This window comes from Apodemus sylvaticus, chromosome 17 (genome assembly GCF_947179515.1).
Source record: "Apodemus sylvaticus chromosome 17, mApoSyl1.1, whole genome shotgun sequence".
NCBI lineage: Eukaryota > Metazoa > Chordata > Mammalia > Rodentia > Muridae > Apodemus > Apodemus sylvaticus.
Genome location: NC_067488.1, coordinates 50,582,862 through 50,609,643, shown reverse-complemented (window position 1 = coordinate 50,609,643; position 26,782 = coordinate 50,582,862). Strand labels below are relative to the sequence as shown.

At 46.4% G+C, this 26,782-nt stretch overlaps 2 protein-coding genes across 2 annotated transcripts in view; one reads left to right on the top strand and one right to left on the bottom strand.

Annotated features, from left to right (window-relative positions):
- Aco2 (aconitase 2) overlaps positions 1-20,885 on the bottom strand; it is a 41,168-nt gene extending 20,283 nt beyond the window's left edge. The window contains exons 1-3 of the mRNA XM_052160936.1: positions 20,785-20,885; positions 7,206-7,342; positions 211-469 (exon numbers count right to left, since the gene is read on the bottom strand). Of these exons, the coding sequence (XP_052016896.1) occupies positions 211-469; positions 7,206-7,342; positions 20,785-20,820 (432 nt within the window). The 5' untranslated portion in view covers positions 20,821-20,885. The remainder of the gene's footprint in view (positions 1-210; positions 470-7,205; positions 7,343-20,784) is intronic.
- Positions 20,886-21,405: 520 nt separating this feature from the next.
- On the top strand, positions 21,406-26,513 carry Phf5a (PHD finger protein 5A). Its single transcript, XM_052160941.1, has 4 exons — positions 21,406-21,520; positions 22,117-22,140; positions 23,018-23,184; positions 25,946-26,513. The coding sequence occupies exons 1-4, from the start codon at positions 21,469-21,471 to the stop codon at positions 26,033-26,035; spliced, it is 333 nt and encodes a 110-aa protein (XP_052016901.1). The 5' UTR covers positions 21,406-21,468; the 3' UTR covers positions 26,036-26,513.
- The last annotated feature ends 269 nt before the right edge of the window (positions 26,514-26,782 follow it).

The following is a 26,782-nucleotide window of genomic DNA, read 5'->3' as shown; positions in this document are numbered from 1 at the left end:
TAAGCTATGCTAACCCTCGGGGCTGGGGATGGCTTGAGGTATAGCACTTGCCTGTCACACATGAGGTTCTGGAGTCCCTTGTCAGACCAGCAGTGTACGGCAAGACTGCCAGCAGCTCAGCAGCAGTGCCTCAGCATTTGGCGGCATGGGCTCTCTCTCCCTTTCCCCATCCCTGTCCCACCCCCAGCCACCTGCCCTCCCCGGGCTCACCTTGGCCCTGCGCAGGTCTTTCTCACCCCCGAGCTGGGCCTCAATCAGATGATCACAGTGGATGGTTGATGGCACTGCCACCTTGGGCAGCCCACTGCTAATGAACTGGAGCATAGCCATCTGGGCTGTTGCATCCTGCATGGCCACCCGGTCGGGCCGCAAACGCAGGTATGTCTTTCCCCGCTCGATCTCCTGGTTGGCTGGGTCATCCAGGTGTCCATACACAATCTTCTCTGAGAGAGTAAGAGGCCGGTTCAACCTGTGGGCAGAAAGAAGGCAGTGGCTTTGTGACTGGCCTGGCACAGCATCTCCCTCTCATGTGTGTGGCAGTGAGCAGGTGCAGAAGCATCTGTGTGCAGGAACCTGAGTTCCACCTGGGATCTCCAGGGCACGGGGAAGCTCCCAGCACCTACTGTGGCTGTTTGAGATTTACTTGAAGAACAAGTGGATGTCAGCATCACGGGAGATAGGGATCAGGGATCAGGAATTAAAATTATTCTTAGCTATGTAGCAAGCTGAAGACCAGCTTGGGTTACATAGAGCCCTGCTTAAAAAGAAATCAAAACAATACAAAACAGTCAATATAAACAAAGATACAAAATGAGAGGCATAGTGTTTTCTTTTTCTTTTTAAAGATTTATTTATTATTATATCTAAGTACACTGTAGCTGTCTTCAGACATATCAGAAAAGAGCATCAGATCTCATTAAGGATGGTTGTGAGCCACCATGTGGTTGCTGGGATTTGAACTCAGGACCTTCTGAAGAGCAGTCAGTGCTCTTAACCACTGAGGCATCTCTCCAGCGCCCGGCATAGAGTTTTCAAAGAATATTTGCTTTTAAACTACCCTAGTCTATTATCTAGCAGGTGCCTATCTGAATACACCTTCTCATCAGACGCCAATTACGTTCTGGGTATCTAAAAAAGCAATGCAAAGGACACAGGCTCAGCAGACAACTGTTGACAGCTCAGCCCACAGCCCAAGTCTTGGCTCAGGTCCCTTCACTCGACTTGCTTCAGCACTAGGCAGGAAAGTCGGCCGCACACGAGTGACGCCCACTTCTTTACTGTCAGAAAGGCTTCCCTGACGGATGCACCTAACAGAGGGGTGTGGCTGCCAGCCTCCATAGCCTCTGCACACTTAGGCTGCTTTCCTGGATCCTGATTCTCTTGGAGGTTCATGGCTCCTTGCTACATAAAGACAAACATGGGAATCAAGCCAATCCGTCAAGCAGGCAGACTGCCAGGACTCAAGTACTTCCTCCTCACCAGCACGCCACCCACTGGACCCAAGTCAGCTCACAGCCTATCGTCCTCGCCACCTTGCTCACTACCCACAGCCACCCCCCCACCCCACCCCACCCCCGCCAGAAACTTCAGGTGAACTTGAGACTGCCTAGGAAGCACCTGAGTTCAGCACAGCCAAAGGCCATGCTCTGTCATTCCAGGACACAGAGTCAGAAGCTCAGAGTTCACAGCTGACCCTGTCACTAAGGCACCAAAGTTAACAAGATGGCTTCTTCGTAGAGCCCCTTCATCTACCTGCCTTAAAGTACAGGACCAGACTAAAGACACAAGCTCACACTAACAGCATTTCCAAGTCTTAAGACTTGGCTTCACACTCACGGCAGTCTTCCTGTCTCAGGTCCTGAGTGCTGGGAGCAAAAGCACACGTGATACTGCTGCCTGGCTCTGTTTTTGTTTATTTTCAGGATAGAGGCTGCTCTCTACAGCTTAGGCTAGCCTCCACTTACGACCCTCATACCTCACTCAGTATTCTACCTCAGCATTCCCAATGCTGGCAATACATGAATGTGTCGTTGTTGTTGTTGTGGTTTAATTTAAAGATTATTTTTACGTTATGTGCATCAGTGTTTTTCTTTTGGTATGGATATGTGCATGTGTGCATCATGTGTGCATGCAGAACCCAAAGAGGCCAGAAGAGGGTGTGATATTGGATCTTAGACTGAAGTTACAAGTGATTGTGAGCTGCGATGTGGGTTCTGGGAACCAAACTTGGGATCTCTAGAAGAGCAATAAATACTTAACTCGCTCTAGCCCCTTTGTCCTGTAGTTTTTGGGGGGCTGGAGGGCAGGGTAGGAGTTTATTTACAGCCCAGGTTGGCCTCAAGCTCAAGAACTAACTATTTCGACGTCTTGAGTGTTAGAATTACAGGTACACTAGAATTTGCAGGTACCTGCCAACATGTTCGACACAGTTCTCTTGTTATCTTTTTCTTCCTTCTTTCTTTCTTTCTTTCTTTCTTTCTTTCTTTCTTTCTTTCTTTCTTTCTTTCTTTCTTTCTTTCTTTCCCTCCCTTCCTTCCTTCCTTCCTTCCTTCCTTCCTTCCTTCCTTCCTTCCTTTCTTTTTTGGTTTTTTGGATTTGGTTTTTTTCAAGACAGGGTTTCTCTATATAGCCCTGGCTGTCCTGGAACTCACTCTGTAGATCAGACTGGCCTCGAACTCAGAATCCGCCTGCCTCTGCCTCCCAAGTGCTGGGATTACAGGTGTGCGCCACCACCACCCGGCTAGTTCTCTTGTTTTCAAACAGCTTTATTAAGTAGGACACAGTAGCTCTCTACTCTGAGCATTCAGGAAGCTGAGGTGACAGGACTACCAGGAGTGTAACATGAGCCTCAACCGTCAAGGCTGGTCAGGCCTACAGAGCAAGACTCTATCCTCCTCAAACAAAGAGGTCCCGAGAGAAGTATAATTATACTGATAAGCTGTGTATGGGGTCTATGTTTTGGAGCTGGGAAGTAAGTAGCTCAGATGCAGATCAGAAGGTGCTAGGACCTTTACTTGGTCCTCAGCAACATACACACAAACACACCGAAACCATCTGCCCACTCCCCAAAGTCCTTCCCTGCCCTTGGGTAATAACTCCCAGCCCACGCCCAGACCACCATGATCTCATTCTGTTACTGAAGGTCAGCGTTATGTTATTAGAGCCCTAAATTCTGGGATTTTAAAAAAAGATGTACTGTTTATATGTGTGTGGACATGTGCAAATAGGTATTTGCAGAGGCCAGAGGACTGCAGATCCCCTGGAATCAGAGTCACAGTTGGTGGTGCCAGGAATTGAACTTGGGTCCCTCTGGAAGAGAACAATGAACCATCTCTCCTGCCAGAAGCCAAACTGATTTTACTTTTTGTTTAGAGTTTATTAAAGATAGGCTTGGGTTTTGACTTTTCCTCAGCTACAGACCTTGGAGAAATCGAGTGGTCACTGTGCCCTCCCAGAAGAAGAAAACATCTTGCAGCTGCCAGAGATTTTGGCTGATTGCCCAGACTACGTGCAGAATCCCACTTGCTCACTTCTTCCCCTGCCTGTATAAGTTCTCTGAAAAAATACAGTTTACTAGGTCTTAAGCAGTTAATTTGTCTTGACCTCGTTCTTCGCGTCTCCTGTCTCTGTTTCTCTGCCCTTTTCTTCTAAAAAACCCTGTCGAAAACCCCTGCGGACTGGGGCACTCTCCAGTCCCTACTCTTAGGATTTCCTAAGCACTTCATACATATAACTCATTTATACTCACAGTGCAGATGAGGAAACTGAGGCACTGGGAGGAAAGTGAGCTCTCCCAGGTCCCAAAGCTGTAGTACAAAACTAGATGCAAGGAGCCAACAGGGTGTGCTGTCTGTGCTCTCACACTGACTCCACTGCTGTCACCCACATGACTCAGCGGGAAAGGTGGACCCTTCCTTCTCCTCCGCCTGCCTGGGCCCCATCTCCTAACCTCAGTCCCTAAGCCCTTGAACTAAGAGCTCTTCTCTAAAGTCCTAGCAGTTCGGTACAACAGCTCAACTGGCAGTTCTAAGAATCTCTAGGTCTGCTTCAGGAGAGCCGCTAGTAAAACAGCAAGGCTGGCCCTTTGGAGCAGCATAGCTTAGGCAGGTGTGTGGCAATGACTCACTGTGTAAAATATAGCTTCTCTTTCTGGGCCCAAGAGAGCTGAAAAATAGCACTAAGACCTTGAAAGCAAATGCCTGAAATGCTCTTTAAACAAAAACCAGCCTGACCCTGGGCTGCTGAGAAGGCTCAGCAAGTAAAGGCACTCACCTCCACGCTGGTGACCTCAGTGTGACCTGAGAGGAGCACACACTCTAACAGTATAATGTAAGAGGGACACCTGAGAGCGAGCAACCTAGGGCAGCTCAGCATTCCTCTTCTGACCACGTGATTTGGGATCTCTGTCTGTATCTCTCTGTCCCCTTGTTCTTCTGGCTATTGTTCTGGTGGTGTTCTGTTCCTGGAAACAGAGTGGCCCTGCTGTCAAAGGCACAGGAAGGAGGAAGAATCCCGTGGCAATGCTGTGCCTTCTTTCAAGCTTACACTAGCTTGATCTTCCTTAGGTTTCATGGATGCAGACGCAGCTGCTGTAAGCTCGTGCTGACCAAGATGCATGACATTATATTTGAATTCTCAAACAAGAAAACAATTCTTTAGAATAAAAAACTTGTTAGAAGAGCCTCATCTCAACTTTTTCTCTATGTCATGGTTTTTCAACCCCAGCCTACCTACAATGGGCCAGGTGACTCTGCTGTAAGGTGGTCTGTCCTGAGCACTGTGGATGTTTAGTAGTGTTAACAGTCCCTACCCACCACGTAGTAACAACCCTTACTGTTTCTAGTAGATAACCAAAACTGTCTTTACATAGTGCTGAGCATCTCCTGAGCGCAAAATCAGCTCTAAGGACAGACACTTGCTTGGCTCATGGCAACAAGGAAAACAGCCTTTTCCAGTTACCCGATCCATGCTGATAGTTAGCAGAATACTCTGGTCAATACAAAGTTGAAAAAAATATGGAAATTTTGTTTTAGCTAATTTATTGACAAAGTTAAAATCTAAATATTGTTTTTGTTGCTTCAGCCGAGTGCTTACAGTAAAAACTAAATGACAAGCCAGCCACGTGGTAGTGCCTGCCTGTAATCCCAGCACATGGAAGGCAGAGACAGGCAGATCTCTGTGTTTAAGGAGGGCCTCATCTATAGAGCAAGCTCTAGGACAACCAGGGCTACACAGAGAAGCCCTATCTCAAAAAAACAAAACAGACTCTGAGTGGCAAGTAACACTCTCCAGTCCAGTCACTAGAAGCTCGCTTCTGTGCCAGCTCTCCTTCCAAGCATGAGGGAGGAACAGCAGAGATGCAGGCCTCTGGATGAAAGGGAAATGTTTCATCTCCCACCTAGTGGTGGTCAGAGACTCAAGGATATATTAAATATTGTTTCCTGGAGAAAAGTATTTGTACAAGGTGCTGTGCTGCCAGGAATAGCAGTTCTGCATTCAGACTGGACTTTAGAAAGAGCTGGGACAGCAGGGCAGTGGTAGTGCACGTCCTTAATCCCAGCACTCTGGGAGGCAGAGGCAGGCAGAATTCTGAGTTCGAGGCCAGCCTGGTCTACAGAGTGAGTTCCAGGATAGCCAGGGCTACACAGAGAAACCCTGTCTCGAAAAAACCAAATCCAAAAAAAAACAAAAAACAAAAAACAAAAACCAGAAAGAAAGAAAAAAAGAAAGAAAGAAAGAAAGAAAGGAAGGAAGGAAGGAAGGAAGGAAGGAAGGAAGGAAGGAAGGAAGGAAGGAAGGAAGGAAGGAAGGAAGAGCAAGCTGGGGGGCCGGGCAGTGCTGCCCACACTTTGATGTCATCAATTCCTAGAGGATCCTATTCCTTCCTTCCTTCCTTCCTTTCCTTTTTCTTTCTTTTTCCCTCTCTTCTTTCTCCTTCATTTTCTTTCTTTGTTTTTGAAACAGAGTTTCTCTGTGTAGCCCTGTTCTCTCTCTCTCTCTCTCTCTCTCTCTCTCTCTCTCTCTCTCTCTCTCTCTCTCTCTCTCTCTCTCTCTCCCTGTCTGTCTCTCTGTCTCTCCCTGTCTCTGTTTCTCTCAGTCTCTTTCTTTCTGAAACAGGGTTTCTCTGTGTAGCTCTGGCTGTCCTAGGACTCACTTTGTAGACCAGTCTGCCCTAAAAACTCAGAGATCTGCCTGCTTCTGCCACCCTAGAGCTGGGCATTTGTCACTACCACCTGGCACCAAAAGATCCTATTAAGTACATGGTTCTCACTCAATTAAACTGGAGTGGGATCTGAGAGTCTTGGTCTGAAGAGACTCCCAGGTGATGCCAAAAACAACCCTGTTTAAAGCAAGGCCAAGCTCCCCTGAAGCAGAACCGCTGAGGGCTGGGGAGCAGGGGCTGGCTGATATAAAAGCCTCCCAGATGTCTTGAGCATGCAGTCTGGATGAACCTGGCTGGACTAGTAGCTGGCTAGGGACTGGCTCAGTTGGTAGAGTGCTTGCCTACTGGGCAAAGATCTGAGTTTGAGGTCCATGTGACATATGATGGCACATGCCTGTAATCCTAGCACTTGGTAGGTACAGGCAAAAGGACCAGAAAGTCAAGGTCATATCCTTGGCTACACAGTGAGTTCAAGACCAGCCAGGTATGCATGAAACCCAACTGTCAAGATGGCTCAGTGGGTAAAGGCACTTGACACCAAGTTGGCAACCTTAGTTCAATCCCTGGGACCCACACGGTAGAACAAGAGGATAATGAACGACTGCCCCAAGTTGTCCTCTAACCTCCACATGTGTGCTATAACACACAAATGCATGCCTATACATGCACACACACAATAAATAAAATGTAATTTAAAAAATAATACTAGAACCAATGCTGGGGCCTCTTGAGTCAGAAAGAATAGGCTAAGTGTAGGCTTCACCAGTCAGGAGACTTAGAACTTTAGAAGGTAGTTCTCTGGTCTGACACACCTGGAGCTCCTGCCTCCTCTGCCTCTCAAGTGCTGGGAATGCAGGCATGTGACACTGTCCCTGCTCTTTTCTTAATGTTACTCCTTGGATAAAGGACAGAAGCTCCAACACAAAGCCTTTCCTCTGCTGGGACCTTTGTTTCCTGAATACTAGATCCTGCCACTGGCAGTCCCAATGCCTCCTGAAAGGGAAGCAGCTCTCAGCTGTCACCTCAAACTCCCGAGTCTTACCGTTTACGGACAATGTTAATGTTCTTCTCTAGCAGGTCATATCGGATGTACTCACTGGGCTCAAAATGGCTCATGGCCACCTTGGCCCGCTGGCACAGGACAGAGGCCACATGGTACTGCCGCACACCCAGGGCCTTCTGCAAAACATAAGAAAGCAGCACCATCAATGGGTTTGTTTCTCAAGTGTCTACATCTGAAAGACAAGTCCACATAGTGAAAGAAAAAAATCAGGTTTCATGAGCTATTCTGTGACCGAAGCCTTGTGTCCCTTACCTTTAAGATGGGTATCTTAGCAGTCACAGAAACATTTCTAAGAGGAGGAAATGGGAGGACTTCCCATCAGAGTCACCAGGCTCAAAGTCAAATTCTACCATACAAGTTCCAACAGCTGAAGGGACACCTCATTGGCTAAGTCCTAGAGGCATCTGTAACAGGAATCTAATAAGCTCTGTGGACCATTCAGGAACGCCTATGTCTTAGTTCAAGCAGCTGTGACACAATGCCCACATTACCACTAGACCTCCACCCCACAGTTCCCTGGGGGAGGAGAAGGGCTCCCTTTCTATCTTATGGACTAAAGTGTCTCCTGGATGGAAGACCAAATGAGGGATCCTGACCTAAGCTTGGTCATTATTACCTCATCCTTTCAAAAGGTGTTGTATGACCCCATCCCTTTTGCCATGTGGAACACTTCCTGACTTCTAATGCAAGGAGGGGAGTGATGCTGTGTAACTTTTAATGTAGGCCGTGAAAGGAGTAACTTCTGTCAGGCTGACTCTGGCTTGGATTGCTCTGGGAAAAGACAATCACCATGTTCTTTTAGACATATAAGCAGTTCAGGGAGAAGTCCACACAGAGAGGAGCGGCAGTCTCCTGTCAATACCAGCACTGCCTTGTAAATGAGCCACCTGGCAAAGGAATGTATCTACTCCAACAGAAGCAATCCCAGGGTGCAGTGCTGAGGGCCTCATGCATGCAAGACAAGCACTCTACTGCTGAACTCCAGTGCTCAGCTCATCCAGACTATGCCTGCTTAACTGAGGCTGTGCCGAACTACCCAGACACGATACCCTCAAATTCCTGGACCATAGAAACTGTGGGAGGTAAACACTGACTACTGTTTTAAGGTTCTAATGTGAGGCCTGTTTGTATTGCAGCCATGAATAAACAGTAACAGTAGTGAGGATGGAGGATACACTAGTTAATTTTAAAACTCTGGATGGCAATATTAACCGAGAAGGTTGGAGAGATGACTCAGCAGTTAACAGCACTGGCTGCTCTTCCAGAGGTTCTGAGTTCAATTCCCAGCAACTACATGATGTCTTACAACCCTCTGTAATGGGATCTGATGCCCTCTTCTGGTGTGTCTGAAGAGAGTAACAGTGTTCTCATATACATAAAATATATAAATAAATCTTTAAAAAAAAAAAACTGAGGTGAGCAAGAATAAATAAACTAATCTGTCTTAAGCATGGTTTCTATTCTAAAACACCATGACCAAAAGCAATTTGGGGAAGAAAGGGTTTATTTCCAGGTAACACTGAGGGAAGTCAGGGCAGAATCTCAGGGAGGAACTGACACAGAAACCATGGAGGAGTGCTACTTACTGACTCGCCTAAAAAATCCTGCTCTCTTATGGCGTCCAGGTCCACAGGCCCAGGGTGGCACCATCCACGGTGATGGGGTCTTCCCCATCAATCACCAATCAAGAAAATGCTCCACAGCCGGGCAGTGGTGGTGCACACCTTTAATCCCAGCATTTGGGAGGCAGAGGCAGGCAGATTTTTGAGTTCACGGCCAGCCTGGTCTACAAAATGAGTTCAGGACAGCCAGAGCTACACAGAGAAACCCTGCCTCAAAAAAAAAACCGGGAAAAAAAACAAAACAAAAAACAAAACTCCATAAGCTGGCTCCCAGGCCGGCCTAGTAGGAGTGTTTTCTTAGCTGAGGTTCCCTCTGCCAAGATGACTCTAGCTTGTGTCAAGGTGACATAAACTAGCTAGCCCGGAACCCACAGGAAAGGCAGTAGGGAGGAAGACAAAGGCTCTGTCTAGGTGTCCTTCCTATGGGATTCTTTGTGGAGGAAAAAACTGACACTGGTGACCCAGGTCCCTTTGCAGTGTCCTGGAGATGATGAATCCTTGTCTGTCCCCATATCAGAACTCAGTGCAGGTCCTCAGTTGCCATCTGTGGTGATCCTGTTCAGGCCACCCCATGCTGAGAACAGGCCACCTCCTGAAGCAGCACCCACCCTCACTACTGAGTAACTTTCCCAATGCGGAGTTCAGATCTGCTTGCCCTTCTGCTCAAAGTCCAGCACAGAGCCGTGCTGTCTGCCTCATTAGCTGATGTAAAAGTCCTGCCCCATGACACATCAAAAGACTTCCCGGTGCCCAGGCACAGAAAAGGCAAGGTATTTTTGCTGCAACTACACCCCGCCTGAAACTGCGAGAACCCAGAAGACTGGTTGTGATCTGAGTGTGTGTTGAGCACACCCACTGACCGCATAAGCAGTTTTAGCTGACTGAAGCTGGGCACTTGTCTCCTCAAAGAGCTGTTGTGAACACCAGGAGAGACTACATCAAGCTCTAAGTAGTTTGGGTACTTTTCTTTTTGTAGTGTGTTTATTTTCGATAGTCTCACTATGAAGTCCTGGCCAGCCTGGAGTTCACTATGTAAAACAGGTTGATTGATCTCTGCTTCCCACTGCTGAGATTACGGCATGAGCCACCAAGCTCAGACTTAGCTTGGGGTCTTGCTCTGGTGCACTGATGGCACCACAGCCCTCTCGGTGTCCTACACAAATCAAGAAGCTATACAGCTGTGGTACAACTTGCTTCTTCACTATGGACTTATCTGTCCAATTTTCAAATTCCAAAAGGCCATCCATATATGCAGAAATGAGCTCAAGTTGGACTATAGGATTCCTATAAGATAAAAGTCAGCATTTCTGAGGAATCTGTGAAACTGGTTTCCATCTGCCAAAAGGAGTCATTTCCCTGACCTCTGGCTCCACTGACACACTCCTGTGGCACCTAAGCTCATCAAAGCCTCCAGGCTCCCTCAGTGCTCACCCACAAGCATCTGTTACGCATTTCATAGTCTCCACCCAGGGTCCTGACCGTTCCCTCCCACAGACATCCCCTCCTTATAACCCGCTATTCTCCACTGTTGTCTGTGTTCTCTCCGTGCCCCTCCCTGCTTCCCTAACCTGGCACGTCCAGTCTGCTGGCCATGTTTGGTGTACTTTTGTTCTCTTTGCTCTGAACTCCTCCAGATGCCTCTGACTATACTCTCCTGTTTACAAACTTTAACCTTACCTTAGAGCTGTCACGTCTGTAGTTTCTTTACTGTGTCCACTCACATTAACTATCTATTTTTGCAAATTGACTACCCTGAGCATTAGTTACCTTAGAAACAAAATAACAGCCGGAGCCAGGTGGTGGTGGCACACGCCTGTAATCGCAGCACTCTGGGAGGCAGAGGCAGCGGATTTCTGAGTTTGAGGCCAGTCTGGTCTACAGAGTGAGTTCCAGGATAGCCAGGGCTATACAGAGAAACCCTGTCTCGAAAACACCAAATCCAAAAAAAAACAAAAACAAAAAAATCCTGTGAGAGTTTCTGTGACTAACAGTCAACACTGTCCACAACACTTCTACTCTGTCGGATCTGTTCTAGGTTTGTGCTGTCCAAGGAGGCAGCCTGGGCTAGTGTAATTGAACAACAACACTTTTATTGTTTTGTTGTTGTTGCTGCTGTTGTTTATATTTAATATCCGTGTTGGAGGAGGTATCTGTCATGGCATGTGTGTGGAGGTCACAGAACAACATGCAGGAATCGGCTCTCTCCTTCTACCCTTCGGCTTATGATTGACTTGGGTGTAAGATGTGACAATGGGTATCTTTAACCAACTGTCTGCTATCTCTTTACTATTAATTAAAATTTAAATACTACATAGGGGCCTAGACAATTGCCTTTTTGTCCATGTCTGCCTTCTGAGGCCAAGCTGTTCTCAGAATAATGGTTCCCAGACCCCAGGGACACCAGGATCACCAGAGTATGTCCTAACTATACAGTGACATTCCCACTCAAGATGACTCAGTCTCCAGGGTGGGGTCCCCCAGCTGTTAGAGGACGACTCTCTGTCCTGATGTCCTCCCTAAGGTCAGCTGTCAGGCTTTTCAATCACCTACTCACTGGCTTATCTCCAAGTCTGCTGGCATCTGTAGCTCCACCCAACAGCCTTGTGGCAGCAACACAGCCAGTGGACTCACAGAAGGACACTCAGACTTCCACATACTGTCACACTGTAATATCTTGACTGACATTTTCCTGACCAACTGCTTCCTCTCTCCCTTTCTTTCTTTTTGAAACAGGGTCTCATTACTTAGCCAAGGCTGGCAGGAGACTTAGTGTGCCTTTAGTTAAAGAAGGTACTCAGGAAGGCTGAGGCAGGAGAGCTCAGAGTTCAGACTGGGCTATAGTGTAAGAGTCTGCCCCCAAACAACGCATAACCAGACAAAGAGCAAGACATGGTAAAAGGTGGTACAGCTCTCTACCCCTAAACATGAACTCTTAAATTTTGGTTTTTCAAAAGGAACACAGCTTAAGGAACAGACCCCACCACTAGTCAGTCCATGCCTGTCATGGTGCCTGGCTGCTACAAAGGCAGACTGCTCCCATCCTGTCATGCCTACGTTACACCAGAACTACCTGTTAGTGAGCCACCATGTTAATGGGCCTTGCCCTCAGAAAGCCATGAAGCTGCAGGTGGCTGAGCTGTTCAGAGACTAAGCTCCTGGTCAAGCAGGGTCACTCAACTGTCACTGTGCCACTGTGGATGGCCCAATACAAGAACCAGGTGCAGAAACAGCATCCTTCTAGATCTGGATCCTCTCCCTTAGAATCTCAGCCTGCTGGGCTGTGAGACTGGGATTCTTAACCTCTCTTGAGCCTTGGTTTCCTCATCTATAACATAAAGGCAAAACAGCAAAGACTGTGAGGGTCAGAAAGAACACACAGTTCTAAAATGTAGAGAAAGGCCCAAAGCAGACAACATAAAGCTGTCAGTGGAGACTGGAACGAAGAGCTGGAGAACTCCTGGGCTAGCTGCACTTTGTTAGGAGGAAGTATGAAAGATGGCCACAGGAATACAGATGGGGTCTGACCCTTGTTATTCTTGGCCATGGCCTCCACAGTTCCAAGGCTCGCTCACTGCCCTCAGAAACTAACTTCTCAGCCCTTCTTGGCAGGGAAACCTAATGAGCGGCTCCTTCTAGGCGGGCAACCCAGGAATGCCAGTCAGTCCACACTCTGGAGTGAAAGCATCTTCCCACACCTCCACTGCAGCTTCTAACAACACCCCCACCCCACCCCCACCCCCGGTGATAGGCAACGCTTGGCACCTCGCCTAAGCATCTAAAGCTACACAACTCCCTCTCGCCAGCAGGCAATCAGCTAGCTTGGTTGCTATGCAACTAGCAAGAACAAAAGTGGTGCTATCCTTTCCAGAGACAAGGAACAGTATGGTAAAGAGCCACGCCTCCCCACATCACAGCTTCTAAATGACTACCAAAGGCAGCATGGGTTCCTTTAATAAACAGGCTGATGGATTCGCTCTTCCCTCTAATTCTCTTTTGCAGCTGCCTTCAGTAGCAGAGCCTGCAAGCTGCATACAAATTCGGAGCCCTGCTCCAGCCTGCAGATTGGCAGCCAGTTCTACAGCAGCACCCAAGAAGGGCATTCTCCAAAGCTCCTCAGGCTGCCTGTGAGCCCAGCCAAGAACAAAACTGCCGTGTGAGGCACACACCTCTGCCTCGCTGGTATCTGGGGCAGAAGGCAATCAGCCCCAAGAGATATACACTGAAACCAGTGGGGGCACCTGAACTGTTCACCCCACATCCAGCCTACCCCCAGAGATCTGGCTTCTACACCCTACCCCTAGGGGAGGGCTCTGGGGAAACAGGTTGGCCCAGTGATTAAAAGCCCAAGTTCTCTAGTCCAGTACATCTCTGCAACCAACATCTGCTCTATAGCGTGCTGCCTGTGACCTCAGATGAATTACTCAACATCTGTGGGCCTCAATTTCATCATTACAAAAACAGGCTGGGAATGCTGACATTTTAGGGTTACTGTGAAGGACAAGTGGGTAACCCTGGTAAAAGACCACCCAGGACAGACAGATCTCTGTGAGTTTGAGACTAGCCTAGTCTATAGAGCTAGGTCCAGGACAGCCAAGGCCACACAAAGAAACCCTGTTTCAAAAAAACAGACTTGCGGGGCGGTGGCAAAAGGAGGCAGATTTCTGAGTTCAAGGCCAGCCTGATGTACAGAGTTCCAGGACAGCCAGGGCTACATAGAGAAACCCTGCCTCAAAACAAACAAACAAACAAACAAACAAACAAACAAACAAACAAATCCAGACTTAAAAAAAAAAAAAAGATGGAGGAGGAGCCGGGCAGGGTGGCACACACCTGTAATCCCAGCACTTTGGGAGGCAGAGGCAGGCGAATTTCTGAGTTCGAGGCCAGCTTGGTCTACAGAGTGAGTTCTAGGACAGCCAAGGCTATACTGAGAAACCCTGTCTCAAAAAAAGCAAATCCAAAAAACAAACAAAAAAAACCAAAAACAAACAAAAAGGACAGGCCTATGACAAGTGAAGGGCCTGAAGTCAGTGTGCAGCAACTGAGATGATCCCAGTTCCCCCAGGCCTGAGCTCACAGCTCCAACCGCAGTAAATAGACTAAATAACTATTCATTACCACTTCTGGGTGCCACACTGTTTTGAGTCTGAGTCTGTTTTGAGGCCCCCCACTTTTGTCTAATGCTGCTTCAGCTATGTATTATGCAGTATTTAAATCACTGCTCCGTCATAGCAAGAGAGAGCTTCTGCTGGCCCTCATCTGAAGTCAGCCTCTATAGCTCCACTAGTGAACTCAATGACGTCACAAGGGATTGTTTATAAATATCAACAGACTGGGCACAGTGACTTCCACCTTTAATGTCAGTATTTGGGAGACAGAGGAGGGCTGATCTGATTTTGAGGCCAGTCTGGTCTACACAGTGAGTTCTAGGCAGCCAAGGTTAAATAGTGAGTGAGAAATCCTGTCTTAAAAAGGGGAGGTGATGGGTGGTGCATGCCTTTAATTCCAGCACTTAGGAGGCAGAGACAGGCAGATCTCTGAGTTCAAAGCCAACCCGGTCTACAGAGTAAGTTTTAGGACATTCAGGGCAATACAGAGAAACCTTATCTCAGAAAGCCAAAAAAAAAAAAAAAAAGACTTGTCCATAAGGACCTGATTATATTCACACAGCCCATGTGAAAAACAGCTGAGTGTGAGCTGGAGTGTGCTTGGTGGTGGTTAAGAGCATGTGTTGCTCTTGCAGAAGGCCCAGATTTAATTCCCAACCATATGTAACTCCAGTCCCAAGGGACCCAAGACATTCTAACCTCCTTGGGTGTTAGGCATGTATGCACAGGGTGTACATACATAGTACAGGCAAAGCATTCATACATATGCTAAAACAAATAAACTGGGCGGTGGTGGTGGCAGGACAGCGGTAATCCCAGCACTCAGGATGCAGAGGCAGGCAGGTTGGTTTCGGGACAGTCAGAGCTACAGAGACCCTGTATGGACAAACTAGAAACAAACAGCAGCAACAAATACATCTTAAAACAAACAAACAAACAAACTAACTAACTAACTAACTTAAATGGTAGGTTTTTTTGTAATCTAATAATCTGTAAATAACCTGTAATTCAATTTATGTATTGTGTGTCTACACGCATGTGTGTACATATGGAGGTCAGAGGACAACGTACAGGATACTGTTTTCTCTTCCTGTCGTGTTGGTGACAACCCATATCCACTAAACCATCTCACCAGCTGTAGACTCTCTTTTAAATGAAGGAGCTGAAGAAAAAAGTGCTGGACAATAGAGGCTAAGTCGGCTGGGGATGGGAAGGGAGTGTGCGGTGGTTTGAGACAGAAACTAACATATCCTATATGCCTTATCATCCTAAGTGTTTGACCACACAACTGCGTGGCTATCCAGTGAGACAGAAATATGCCCTTTTTGCAGACGAGGAACTTGAAGCTCTTAACTGCTTTGGTTCCATCATTCCAGTCCTGGTTCCAAAACTGGTCAGCTCCTGCTTGGACTAAGCTTTGTAAAACGACTCAAGAAAGCTATTCTCCATGCTTTCCAGGAACTCCAACAAAGCTTCGACAGGTACACTGTGGGACACACTATAGAACTCTGTGCCTGGTCTCAATGTTACTCATAAAATTAAAAACCTGGAACTGACAAGATGGCTCAGGAGGTAAGGGTATTTGCTGCCGAGCCTCCTGACCTGAGTTCAATCTCCAGAACCCATGAGAGGAGAACTGACTCGCAAAGCTGTCCTCTAACAGGAACACTCATTGTAACGCGGACATACCCTCTTCCCTCGTCACAGAATAAATGTGTGAAAGAAAGAAAGAAGGAAAAAAAGAAAATAAGAAAGGAGGAAAGGAAGAAAGGAGGAAAGGAGGGAAGAAAGAGAAAGAGAGAGAGAGAAAGAAAGAGAGAAAGAGAGAAAGAAAGAGAGACCACAATTTGTCAGGTTATCATGTATCCCAGGCTAGTCTCAAACTCGCACACATATACACCTACACACACAAACATGTATGTACACACACACACACACACACACACACAAAGGGACCTCCTCCACTACTAGAACATTAGTCTCTCTGGGATCCAAAAAGAGGCAAGCACTCTTTGACCTCTGATGGCCCAGCACTATACAGCAACTCATTATTCTCCTCAAGCATAAATCAGTAATGTTATTCCATGATTTAAAATGGTCCAGTGCTGGGACTGGAGAGATGGCTCAGTAGTTAAGCACATCAGCTGCTCTTCCAGAGGACTTGGGTTCAATTCCCAATAGCTCACAACTGTCTGCAACTCCAGCTGCAAGAGATCTGATGCCATTTTGGCCTCCACGGGTACCGTATGCATATGGACAGACATACAGACAGACAGACAAACGACACATGCAAGTAAAATAAAAATAGCATTATGCCATGACCAGGCATAACCAAATCTCTTATTTGTCTACTTGGTAATTTTCTGTCTCCCCTCTTCCCTTCGTCTCAAGAGTGTTGAGGCTACAGGCAAGCACCACTGCACCCGGCTTAGCTTTCCACAGCTTGTTTACTTCACACTCCCAAAGCTGTGACCAGTGCTAGGCAGCAAGCGCAGTAAACATCTCAGAAGCAGTCGGTTCAGATGGCAACACTGTGTTCTGCTGATCCTCAACACAGTGTGCTCGTTACCTAAACCTAAGACCTAAAGGTGGGCCACTAGTGAGTTTACAAACTCTTTCAATTTAAAGCAGTAGTTGATCCTAGGAAATCATCACAGTGATTAAAATTCAAAGGAAGGGGGGTTTGTGATTTTAGTTTTTTTTAACATGAAATTATGCAGAAAACTCTGCCACAGATGTCAGACTTCTTTGTAGTTAACTATTATTCTAGAATTATTTGCAAGAAGTTCCATGATTTCCCTAAGGTCATACTAGAACCCAAATCTCAGTACAAGGCAAAGCCAAACACCATTTATTTATTTGTTTGTTTGTTTATATGTATATGAGTACAATGTCACTGTCTTCATACACACCAGAAGAGGACATCAGATCCCATTGTAGATAGTTGTGAGCTGGGAATTGAACTCAGGACCTCTGGAAGAGCAGTCACTTAAGTGCTCTTAACCACTGAGCTATCTCTCCAGCCCCCTTTTATTTATCTATAGTCAAATGCACAAAGATAAACATTAAAACCAAAGAATAAATATGGCTTTAAAAAAAAAATCTCATTCTTAGCCAGGCAGTAGTGGTACACGCCTTTAATCCCAGCACTTAGGAGGCAGAGGCAGGTGGATTTCTGAGTTCGAGGCCAGTCTGGTCTACAGACTGAGTTCCAGGTCAGCCAGGGCTATACAGAGAAACCCTGTCTTGGGGGAACAAAAGATTCATTCCCTACTTTCTTCATTTTGTTGCTAATCTCTCTACCTGCTAACAAGTACTGTCAAAAACAATAGGATGTGTTAAGTTATGGTCCAAAGCTGAGTCTTACACCAAAGAGCAGTACACTGCAAGTTGCTGCCCTCAGGATTTGGAATCGGAAATTTGCAGATCCAAATCACAACAAATTTATCAAAAATAATGATAAAATCCTATCTGCATTTACCTTATTTAAAGGAGTATATAGAAGTCTTACTGGTGTCAGGTAGGGTATTAAATACTTTGCAACTATTACTTGATTAAAACAAATGTATTAGGGTATTGAGAAAACAGGTGGAGAGAAATGGGAGTAAATTACTGACTATCACAGTTACCTAATACTAAAGCCAGGATTTAAACCCAGGCATTCTTGTTTTGTGTGTGTGTGTGTGTGTGTGTGTGTGGTTTTTTGGTATTTTTCGAGACAGGGTTTCTCTGTGTAGCCCTGGCTGTCCTGGAACTCACTCTGGAGACCAGGCTGGCCTCGAACTCAGAAATCCGCCTGCCTCTGCCTCCCAGAGTGCTGGGATTACAGGCGTGCGCCACCACCGCCCGGCCTAAACCCAGGCATTCTAATGTACGAGTTCATGCTATTAACCTTTATGCTGTATTGCCTCTGTTTCTTCACCTGAAACACTGCTGCTCACAGGTCTGCCTCATCCCCGAGATATGAGCAATTACTGGTTCATGTAAGGTAAATGCTATTGTTAATGGCAGGACTGATATCAGCTCTTCTGTAACCTCCATCACATTTGGTCCAGCCAAAAGAAGATGAATAAATAATCAAGGTGAGAAAGATCTCGAAGGGTTCATTAGAATATGTATACACTTCACAAGAATAGGGACTGGAGGCTAGAGACATGACTCAGTGGTTAAGATCACTGTTATCCTTCCAGAGGACCCAGGCCTCTGGCTATTTTTCTAGAGGACTCCCAGCACTCACACGGCGGCTCACTGTCATCTGTAAATCCAGTTCCAAGGGGTCTGATTCTCTCTTCTGGCTTCTGTGAACACTGCATGCATGGTCACGGTAAACATATGTACATGCAGGCAGAACACCCATACACATAAAATAATAAAACTTTACATACACTGAAAAAGAAAACAAAACAAGCATTTTTTTTCTCACCAAGTTTTCTACTGGCTATGATTGCACATGCCTGAACTCAAAGTACTTAGGCATCTGAGGCAGGAGAATCAAAAATCCAAGGCTGGTACAAGCTACACAGTAAGAACCAGTCTCAAAAACAAAAACAAAAAAGAAAAAGAAAAGAAAAAGCCAATAATGTTTATGAAGTAATTAGTACATGCTGGAGATTGATCAGACCGCATTATTAAGGTAGTAAATACAACTTCTCAAATGCATGCAGCATAGAAGTGGTAAATGAAAGATGTTCTCAGAGTACAGAGTCTCCTGACATTGCCTAAGACAATGTGGCTATTTGGATGCACTGGTATATTAAAAAGAACAAGATGTGACTCATTCACCTGAGCTGAATGAACGTATAAGGAGACTCTGACTCTAACCCTGACTGCAGCAGTATCCGAGCTCTCAAGGTTCTAGATTCTCCACATTTAATAGAGATTGGACTACATTATTGTAAACACATTCTAATTCCTCATAATTATGTGCTCAATAAACTTTTCTTAATGAAAACAATCCACAACTTATAGACAAAGAACTTAGAAAGTATCGTGTACAAGGTCACGGATCATGGGAGGACATGAACTATAGCCTAGATCTCTTTCTACACCATTCTAACACTCACTTCTTAAGGTCCAAATGTGACATAATTCCATTCTTACAAACTCAAAGGTCATTTGTCCTATTAAATATTCTTTGCCTGACTCCACTAAATCATAGGACAGCAGGGCCAGGACAGAATTCATCATACTATCTAAAGAATCAAAAGAACCTAATCCCAGCACTTGGGAGGCTGGGGCAGACAGATTTCTGAGTTCGAGGCCAGCCTGGTCTACAGAGTGAGTTGCAAGACTGCCAGAGCTACACAGAGAAACCTTGTCTCGGAAAAAAACAAAACAAACAAACAACAAAAACAACAAAAGGAATAAAAAAACCAAAGAGATAATTTAGCTGCAAATCCCTTTCATTGGCCAAAAGTCAAATGATTTGTTCAGAAAAATGAGTCTGATTTTAAGTAATGTGATAAAGAAAACTTCAAATGATAATGATAATGCTTTCTGAGTACAGCATAAAATTTTTAAAATTATTAATTCTATGTTCAAAGTTGGTCCAAAGTAAATTCACAAAAGTAATCATAAAGGGTTGCCAGAAAATGTCTACAGTTATTTTATCATCTTTTTCTTTCTTTATTTCTTTTTTTTTTTTTTGGTTTTTTGGATTTGGTTTTTTCGAGACAGGGTTTCTCTGTGTAGCCCTGGCTGTCCTGGAGCTCACTCTGTAGATCAGGCTGGCCTCAAACTCAGAAATCCACCAGCCTCTGTCTCCCAGTGCTGGAATTACAGGCGCGCGCCACCACCGCCCAGCTACAGTTATTTTATTGCTTGCTTTTTATTAACAAAATACATATTTTACAGTAAACATTATACCTTCCTAGGGCTGTAAGATTAGGAGTGGAAAACCATCTGACAGGCACAGTCAATTTTCTAGATGTCTCACAACAGTCAAGGTCAAACTGTTGAGTCTTCTCCCCTTTCCACCTAGTATCTGGAAAGCAACTGTGACTTCAAAACACTTGATTCTGTATTCTGACAAATACAAACGATCACTGCCTGGATCAGAAAGTTCTGTGACATTAGGCTGCCATGAACAAGGAGAGAGGGTCTGCAGGGTCACTGCTCAGGCTTCGACACTTTAGTGACACTGTGAAAGCCACTACTTCATTTACTTTCTTCCAGTTTTTCCACCTATCAAATTGGAAAAAAATTACCTGACATCTATGTCATCAGATAACATAGCGTTAGTAAACAGTCTTGACATCTGGTGCAAAAGTGAGAAAGGTCTGTTACAGCGACTATGTATTAAGGTGGGGCCCAGAATACTTCTTCTTGCATCTATGACCCTGAGTGTCCTCAAAGGGTAATATTGGACATAGCTTCTGCAGACTCTAGGCCTGTCAACCACGGATACATAAGGCGACAAGTCTCTGCTACTGATGGGAAGTGAAGGCTTCAAGCACCCGGCTTAGAGGAAGCCACAACTACGGCGCCCCCGAATCACCTTGTCTTCACCTTGAGAAACAGAAAACCACCCTGGGGGAGCAGGAATTCAGCCCTCAGAACAAAAGGAGTGCCTCCACCCCTTGACCAGGCTGTAGTTGCTTAGACTCAAGCTTCCCGGCGGGCGGGGACGGGGGACTCGGAACTGACTGTGCCAGGGACGCCTTGACCTAGGACAAGGCAGGAACGGGCAAGGGCGCTGGGCCTGCAACTGCATCAAGTGCACGAAAAGCCAGCCCCAGGTCGAGCCCGCCTCGCGCGGCCTCGCCTACAGCCGCAGGCAAGGCAGGAGGCTCCCCGCCCCCGTAAACCCACATCTCTGAGCTCGCTTACCTGCAGCCGGGTGACCAGTAGGCTGTAAGGCGCCATTTTGTGCACTGACAAAGATGAGGTCGCATGAAAATGACGTGACAGACGGCGCTCTTAAAGCAAGGGGAGGGGGCGTGGTTTATAGAGAGGCGCGTCACCGTGACGGCGGGGCCTTCCTCCCTAAGCCAGAGTCCAGATAGCGCAGTGGGCGGGCCTTACCTGCCGGAAACCGGGAGTGGAAAGAAAAGCTGCAGAGAAACTGCCAGCTTGGCGTTCTGCGCAATCCTGTCACCTTTGCACTTGGGACTGGAAGCCGGAGGGCAGTCAGGAGTTCAAGGTCATCCTTCATTCCATGAAAGAGAACATCCCCAAACCAACATACTTTGCGGAAGCATGCAAGAAGCCCCGGCCTCAAACCCCAACACACACACACACAACAACATATGTAGAATTTTTACCCAAGAACAAACTTCAGTTTTATGAGTTCAAATCTGGAATAAAAAAAGAATTTTATTCAAAACCTTTGGTGCACCTGCAAGGGCCAGGGGAGGAAACTCTCGCGAGAACTAGCGAGATTTGCTGCCCCGGGGGACAAGGACTGACGGACAGCTTGATGGCCAATCACGGAGAAATGGAAGTAGGAACGCTATAGGTTAAAGGTCGGGCGGAAGTTCTCTAAGCTTCCGGCCGCCGGCTTGGAAAAGAGTTATGGCTAAACATCATCCAGATTTGATTTTCTGCCGCAAGCAGGCTGGTGTGGGTGAGTTGGAGGCCTGCTCCCTTTTGTTTGAGTGGGATGGTGTTAGAAAGTGGGGGGCTAGGGCCGTTCACCTCCCCTGTGGGGCTTGGCTTTGGAGGCTCCACGTTTCGCGCCTTACGGTCCCTGGGTATTCTAGAAGCGCTCACCGGGTTGCGGCTTCTTGTAAGCGGGCAGGAGCGCGCATCTGGGAGCCGTAGGCTGGCGGGAGCGTCTGTGCCAGGTCTGGAGAAGCCGTTCTAGATTGCTTTGGATTTTCGGGGGTTCGGACTGCCTTTTTTTTTTTTAAATAACATGGTTTTGGTGTAAAGCAAAATCTAGGGGCATAGCTCATGTCTGTAATCCCAGCACCTGGGAGGCAGGAGCTGGAAGATTGCTGCGAATTCGAGACTGTCCCAAAGCTTTAAAATAGTTCCAGGCTAACACAGCTACATAGTGGGATTCTGTCTCAAAAAAGTGAGGGTGCGGGATAGTGGAGAGAGAGAAAAGAAAGGAGAATATATATGATAATGATCCTGTACGGCACACTGTAGTCATTGCTACCGTTGCTACATCACAACCTTAATTTTAACGATGGTTTACCATCTTTGATCTTGCAGCTATCGGAAGACTGTGTGAAAAATGTAAGCGGAACACACCCTCTCGGGCCTTCTTTACTCTTTGAAGAGTCATCAATTCCAGAGGAACAGCAAAGAAGTCTTTTCTTCTCTTTTCTTTTTTTAGTTTTTTTTCTGAGACAGGATTTCTCTGTATAGCCCTGGCTGTCCTGGAACTCACTCTGTAGACCAGGTTGGCCTCGAACTCAGAAATCTGCCTGCCTCTGTCTCTCAAGTGCTGGGATTACAGGCGTGCACCACCACCGCCAGGCTGGCAAAGAAGTCTTAAATAAATATACCAGGCTGCAAAGGACTCGGAATACCTGGCTGCCACCAAAGACCCACACCGTCCACCCACTTGAGCTTGCAATTATTTTATTTTTTTTTTTTTGGATTTGGTTTTTTTTTCGAAACAGGGTTTCTCTGTATAGCCTTGGCTGTCCTGGAACTCACTTGGTAGACCAGGCTGGCCTCAAACTCAGAAATCCGCCTGCCTCTGCCTCCCAGAGTGCTGGGATTACAGGCGTACACCACCACCGCCCGGCGAGCTTGCAATTTCTAATACTCCATATTTAGGTTTTGAAAAAGAATGTCTACTTCTGGACAGTGAGATTTGTCAGAGCAGAGTAGTGGGGACTTTCCCAGCCCAGTGTGTGTGCACAAAGGACATGCAATTTGTTGAAAGTAACTACATAGACTTAAAAGCTTCAAGACGGTATTCCAAACTCCTTCCATGTATTGATGAACTGATATAGATACAGGATAAGGTTTATGCTGTCAAGATAGAAGAAGGTCCTAACCTCATTGTCAAAAGGAGACTAGTTATTTCCTGTATAGGACGAAGGAAAGATCTTAGGGAAGCAGTCTCGCTAGTGGACATAACTCAGCTCTCCTCTCTCTACAGGCGATGGCAAATGTGTGATCTGCGATTCCTACGTGCGCCCCTGCACCCTAGTTCGCATATGTGATGAGTGTAACTACGGATCTTACCAAGGCCGGTGTGTGATCTGTGGGGGTCCCGGAGTCTCAGACGCCTACTATTGTAAAGAGTGCACCATTCAGGAGAAGGATGTGAGTGGAGGCTGAGCGCCTTTCTTCCTTTTCCTTTGAACCATTTTGCCCTCCATGGCCATCTCTTCGGACCTGGTCTGTGGAGATTGCAGTGTTCAGCTAGCTATCTAGGTAATGTCTTCAAGCTTGTGAGCCAGACAGGGTGTGGTCTAATGAAGAGCAGTTATTCTGCATCAGGGCAAATGGAGCGAAACAAGTCTTTATCAGTATCAGCAGTAATGAGAACATCTCCACGCCCTTCGATGTCTCCTGTGCATGGCTGTGTGGGCATGTGCATGTAGCTGTCGGACAACCCATGGAAGACAGTTCTCCCCGTAGATGCTGCTTGTGGTGGTTGAATGCAAATGTTGGGCTTGGCGAGTATGTTTACTTGCTGTCTTGAATAGGTTTCCTATCAATGACACAATATGAATAAAAGCATTTTGAAGGGAGGGAAAGGTTTACTTCTGCACCTCCCAGTAGCAGTCTATCGCGGGATGCCAAAGTGGGAACCGATGCAAAAGCCGTGGAGGATCACTGCTTACTGGCGTTTTGCCTTCCAGTGCACTCAGCCCACTTTCTTACAGCCTCCAGTACCACCAACCCATGAGCAGCCTGCTCACAATGGGCTGGGCTCTTCCGTATCTGTCATTAAGCGAGAAAATGCAGCACTGGTCAAGCTAGTGGGTTTTCTCAGTTGAGTTTTCCTCTTCTAAGATGACCCCAGTTTGTGTCAGGCTGACATAGTCGGCAGCTCATTTTTGTAAAATCCAATGTTGGTGGACTAATGAGTCCATAGGTGGTGTGTATAGGCACTCAGTGGTTTGCCTGTCTCTGTCTTCCTCTTTTTGTTATAGACATAGGTGTCAGTGTGTCTCAAAATGGCCTGCAACTAAAGGTCCTCCTGCCTCAGCGTTCTGCGTGCAGGCATTACCAATCTGTACCAGCACACCTACCCACACAGTAGTTCTCTCTGAGCAGGGTGTAGGCTTTGGCAGCTGCTGAGGTAACCTGGCTCTGCAGCCTAGGCTAGACCAGGGGAGTCCCAAACTCATAGCAGTCGCAGTTCTTAAGCTACAAGGCTTATGTAGAGACCACACTGAGCTCTCACAGATACAGCTAGAGTCTCTGTGTGGCTTCAGCTTGGAACCAGAGAATGATTACTAAATGGTAATTACCATCTGACTTGTCTGCACCCATCCTGTGATCTGATACCTGTGGTTCCCTGTCCCTGAGAAGGACTTTAGACATCACTTCACCTACTTGGCATTAGAGAGGAACGTTCTGAGGATACTTGAGCTCAAGCTCACGGTTACTCGGCACTAGTTTCCAAGGAACACAAAGCAGTGCTGTGACATGATCCAGCCTGTCATCCTTACTGACAGATGATCATGTAGATGAGGTGCCCGGGCTTTCTCCGTGCAGAGTCTCCTATGGCAGGAGCCACTCCCCTTATTGTTCAGCTCTTCTGCAGCTTTTATAATTTATAAGGGAATTAATTAGTCAGTGACTTAGCTGAGTTTTCCAAAACCTCAAAAAAAAAAAAAAAAAAAAGAGTTGGGCATGGTGCCGCATACCTATAATTCTAGCACTTGGTATGCTGAGGGGGGGACTTGCCAGTTTAAAACTGCTGTGGGGCCAGGCAGTGGCGGCTCACACCTTTAATCCCAACAGTCATGAGACGGGCAGACGGACCTCTTGAGTTTGAAGCTAGCCTGGTCTACAGAGTGAGTTTCAAGGCAGCCAGGGCTACACAGAGAAACCTTGTCCTGAAAAACCAAAAATAAAATCAGTCTGGGATACTGTAACTCACAAGACAGAAAGTATACCAGGAGACGAGCGTCATCAGGCCTTGGTACTAGATGATTGACGTGTACGTTCTCGTGACATGACATCAAACAGATCGCCCTGATCCCAATCCCAGGCAGACAATAATAATTAGCATTTGCAGAGTTTTAAAACTATTTTTATTTATTTTGAAGTATGGTGGTTGAACCGAGGATTTTACACAACCCATCCCAGGTCCACTAGATGAGCACCCACCCTCTGAGCCACTTCAGTACCCAGATCGCTAATGAGGAAGGAAGTACTAAGGACTAAGATAACTGTTGGCTAAGAGTCAACTTGAAGTTGCAGATGGTTGTAATACAGTGAGGTAGAAGGCACTGTGGATGTCCTGATGTCCCCGTGCTTGGTGTGTGTGCCTCCAACCACCTCACTGTCACTCTCAGGCTGAAAAATATCTTTTTCCTTTTTTGTTTTGCTATTTCTACTATTTTTACCTGGTTTATTTTATTTAGGTTAACTGGAAAGTTGAATAAACCTTTAACCCAGAAGATGTAAAATGGTCTTTAAGGAGCTGACAAGATGGCCCAGTGAATATAGGCCTTTACTATTAAACCTGACCCTGAGTTCGGTCCCCAGAACCCACAAGTTCTCTGAGCTCCTTGCGTACACCATGGCATGCATATGCACGCATTCTAAATAAATGTAAAAATTTTTTAATTAAAAAGAAATGGTCTTTGAAAACTCATAGAAGAGCCACCAGGCTGTGGACACACCCTTGATCCCAGCACTCAGGAGGCAGAGGTGGGCAGATTGGGTCTTTTTCTTTTTGGTTGAGGGAGATGTTGAGGGTTAAACGCAAGGGGCCAAGCAGTTGATTCTGGAGCTAGGGCCACTAAGGTGAAAAGTTAGGTGTCTGTCTGCTACTCCTGGGCTACTTTATCTTAAATCTCTTGAGACAACTTCAAGGACTTAACAACTCTATTCTGTTTTTCAGAGAGATGGTTGCCCAAAGATTGTCAATTTGGGGAGCTCTAAGACAGACCTGTTCTATGAACGCAAAAAATACGGCTTCAAGAAGAGGTGATGGGGGGTGGGTGGCTCCTTCCTCCCCCATCAAGCTGCTGCCGCTGCCAGAACAGACGCCCACTACCAGCAACAGAAAGGGAACAGAGCAAGAGTCAGCAGCACAGCCTGCTGGTGCTTACGTCCTGACCCTGCCACCAGCGAGCGCCCACCGAGACTCTAGCAGACTGCAGGAGGCATTGCTCACTCAGTCCCTAGTTTCCTTTTTGTTTTTAGTTGGAAAACAAGGCTCTGTTCTTCAAATTTTTCCTTTCAACTCAAAAGCTCCAGAACAAGTCCGCGTGTGGCCTTGATGATGAAACTGTCACGGCAGAAGTGTGGTCTTGCAGCAGCTATGTGGGGTCCTGTGACCGGCAGTGTGGCCAGTTGTCATCAGAACAATAATGTAACCTTACATTTCTTGGTGGTGTTGGGTTCATGTTATTTTCCTTATAAATTGGAAATTTCTGTTATGCTAATAAAGGTGCCATTAACTTTGAGAGTTGTTTAGGTCTTGGTGACTGGAACTGTCCTAGAGGCTGTACGGCTAACAACAGATGGGCCTTGTCCTCCCTTGGCCACTGGAAAAACCTCAGAGGGACCTTGAGGGTGAATTAGGCCATTTTAGTTTTAGGTTTTTTCTTCCTATCCAAATTTTTATTTTTATCTCACTCATTAGCCCGGGCTGGCCTGAAAACTGTTGTGGTTCTCCTGCCTTAGCCTTCAGAGTCCTGGCATCTCATATGTAAATGACTAGACCTGAGTTTTC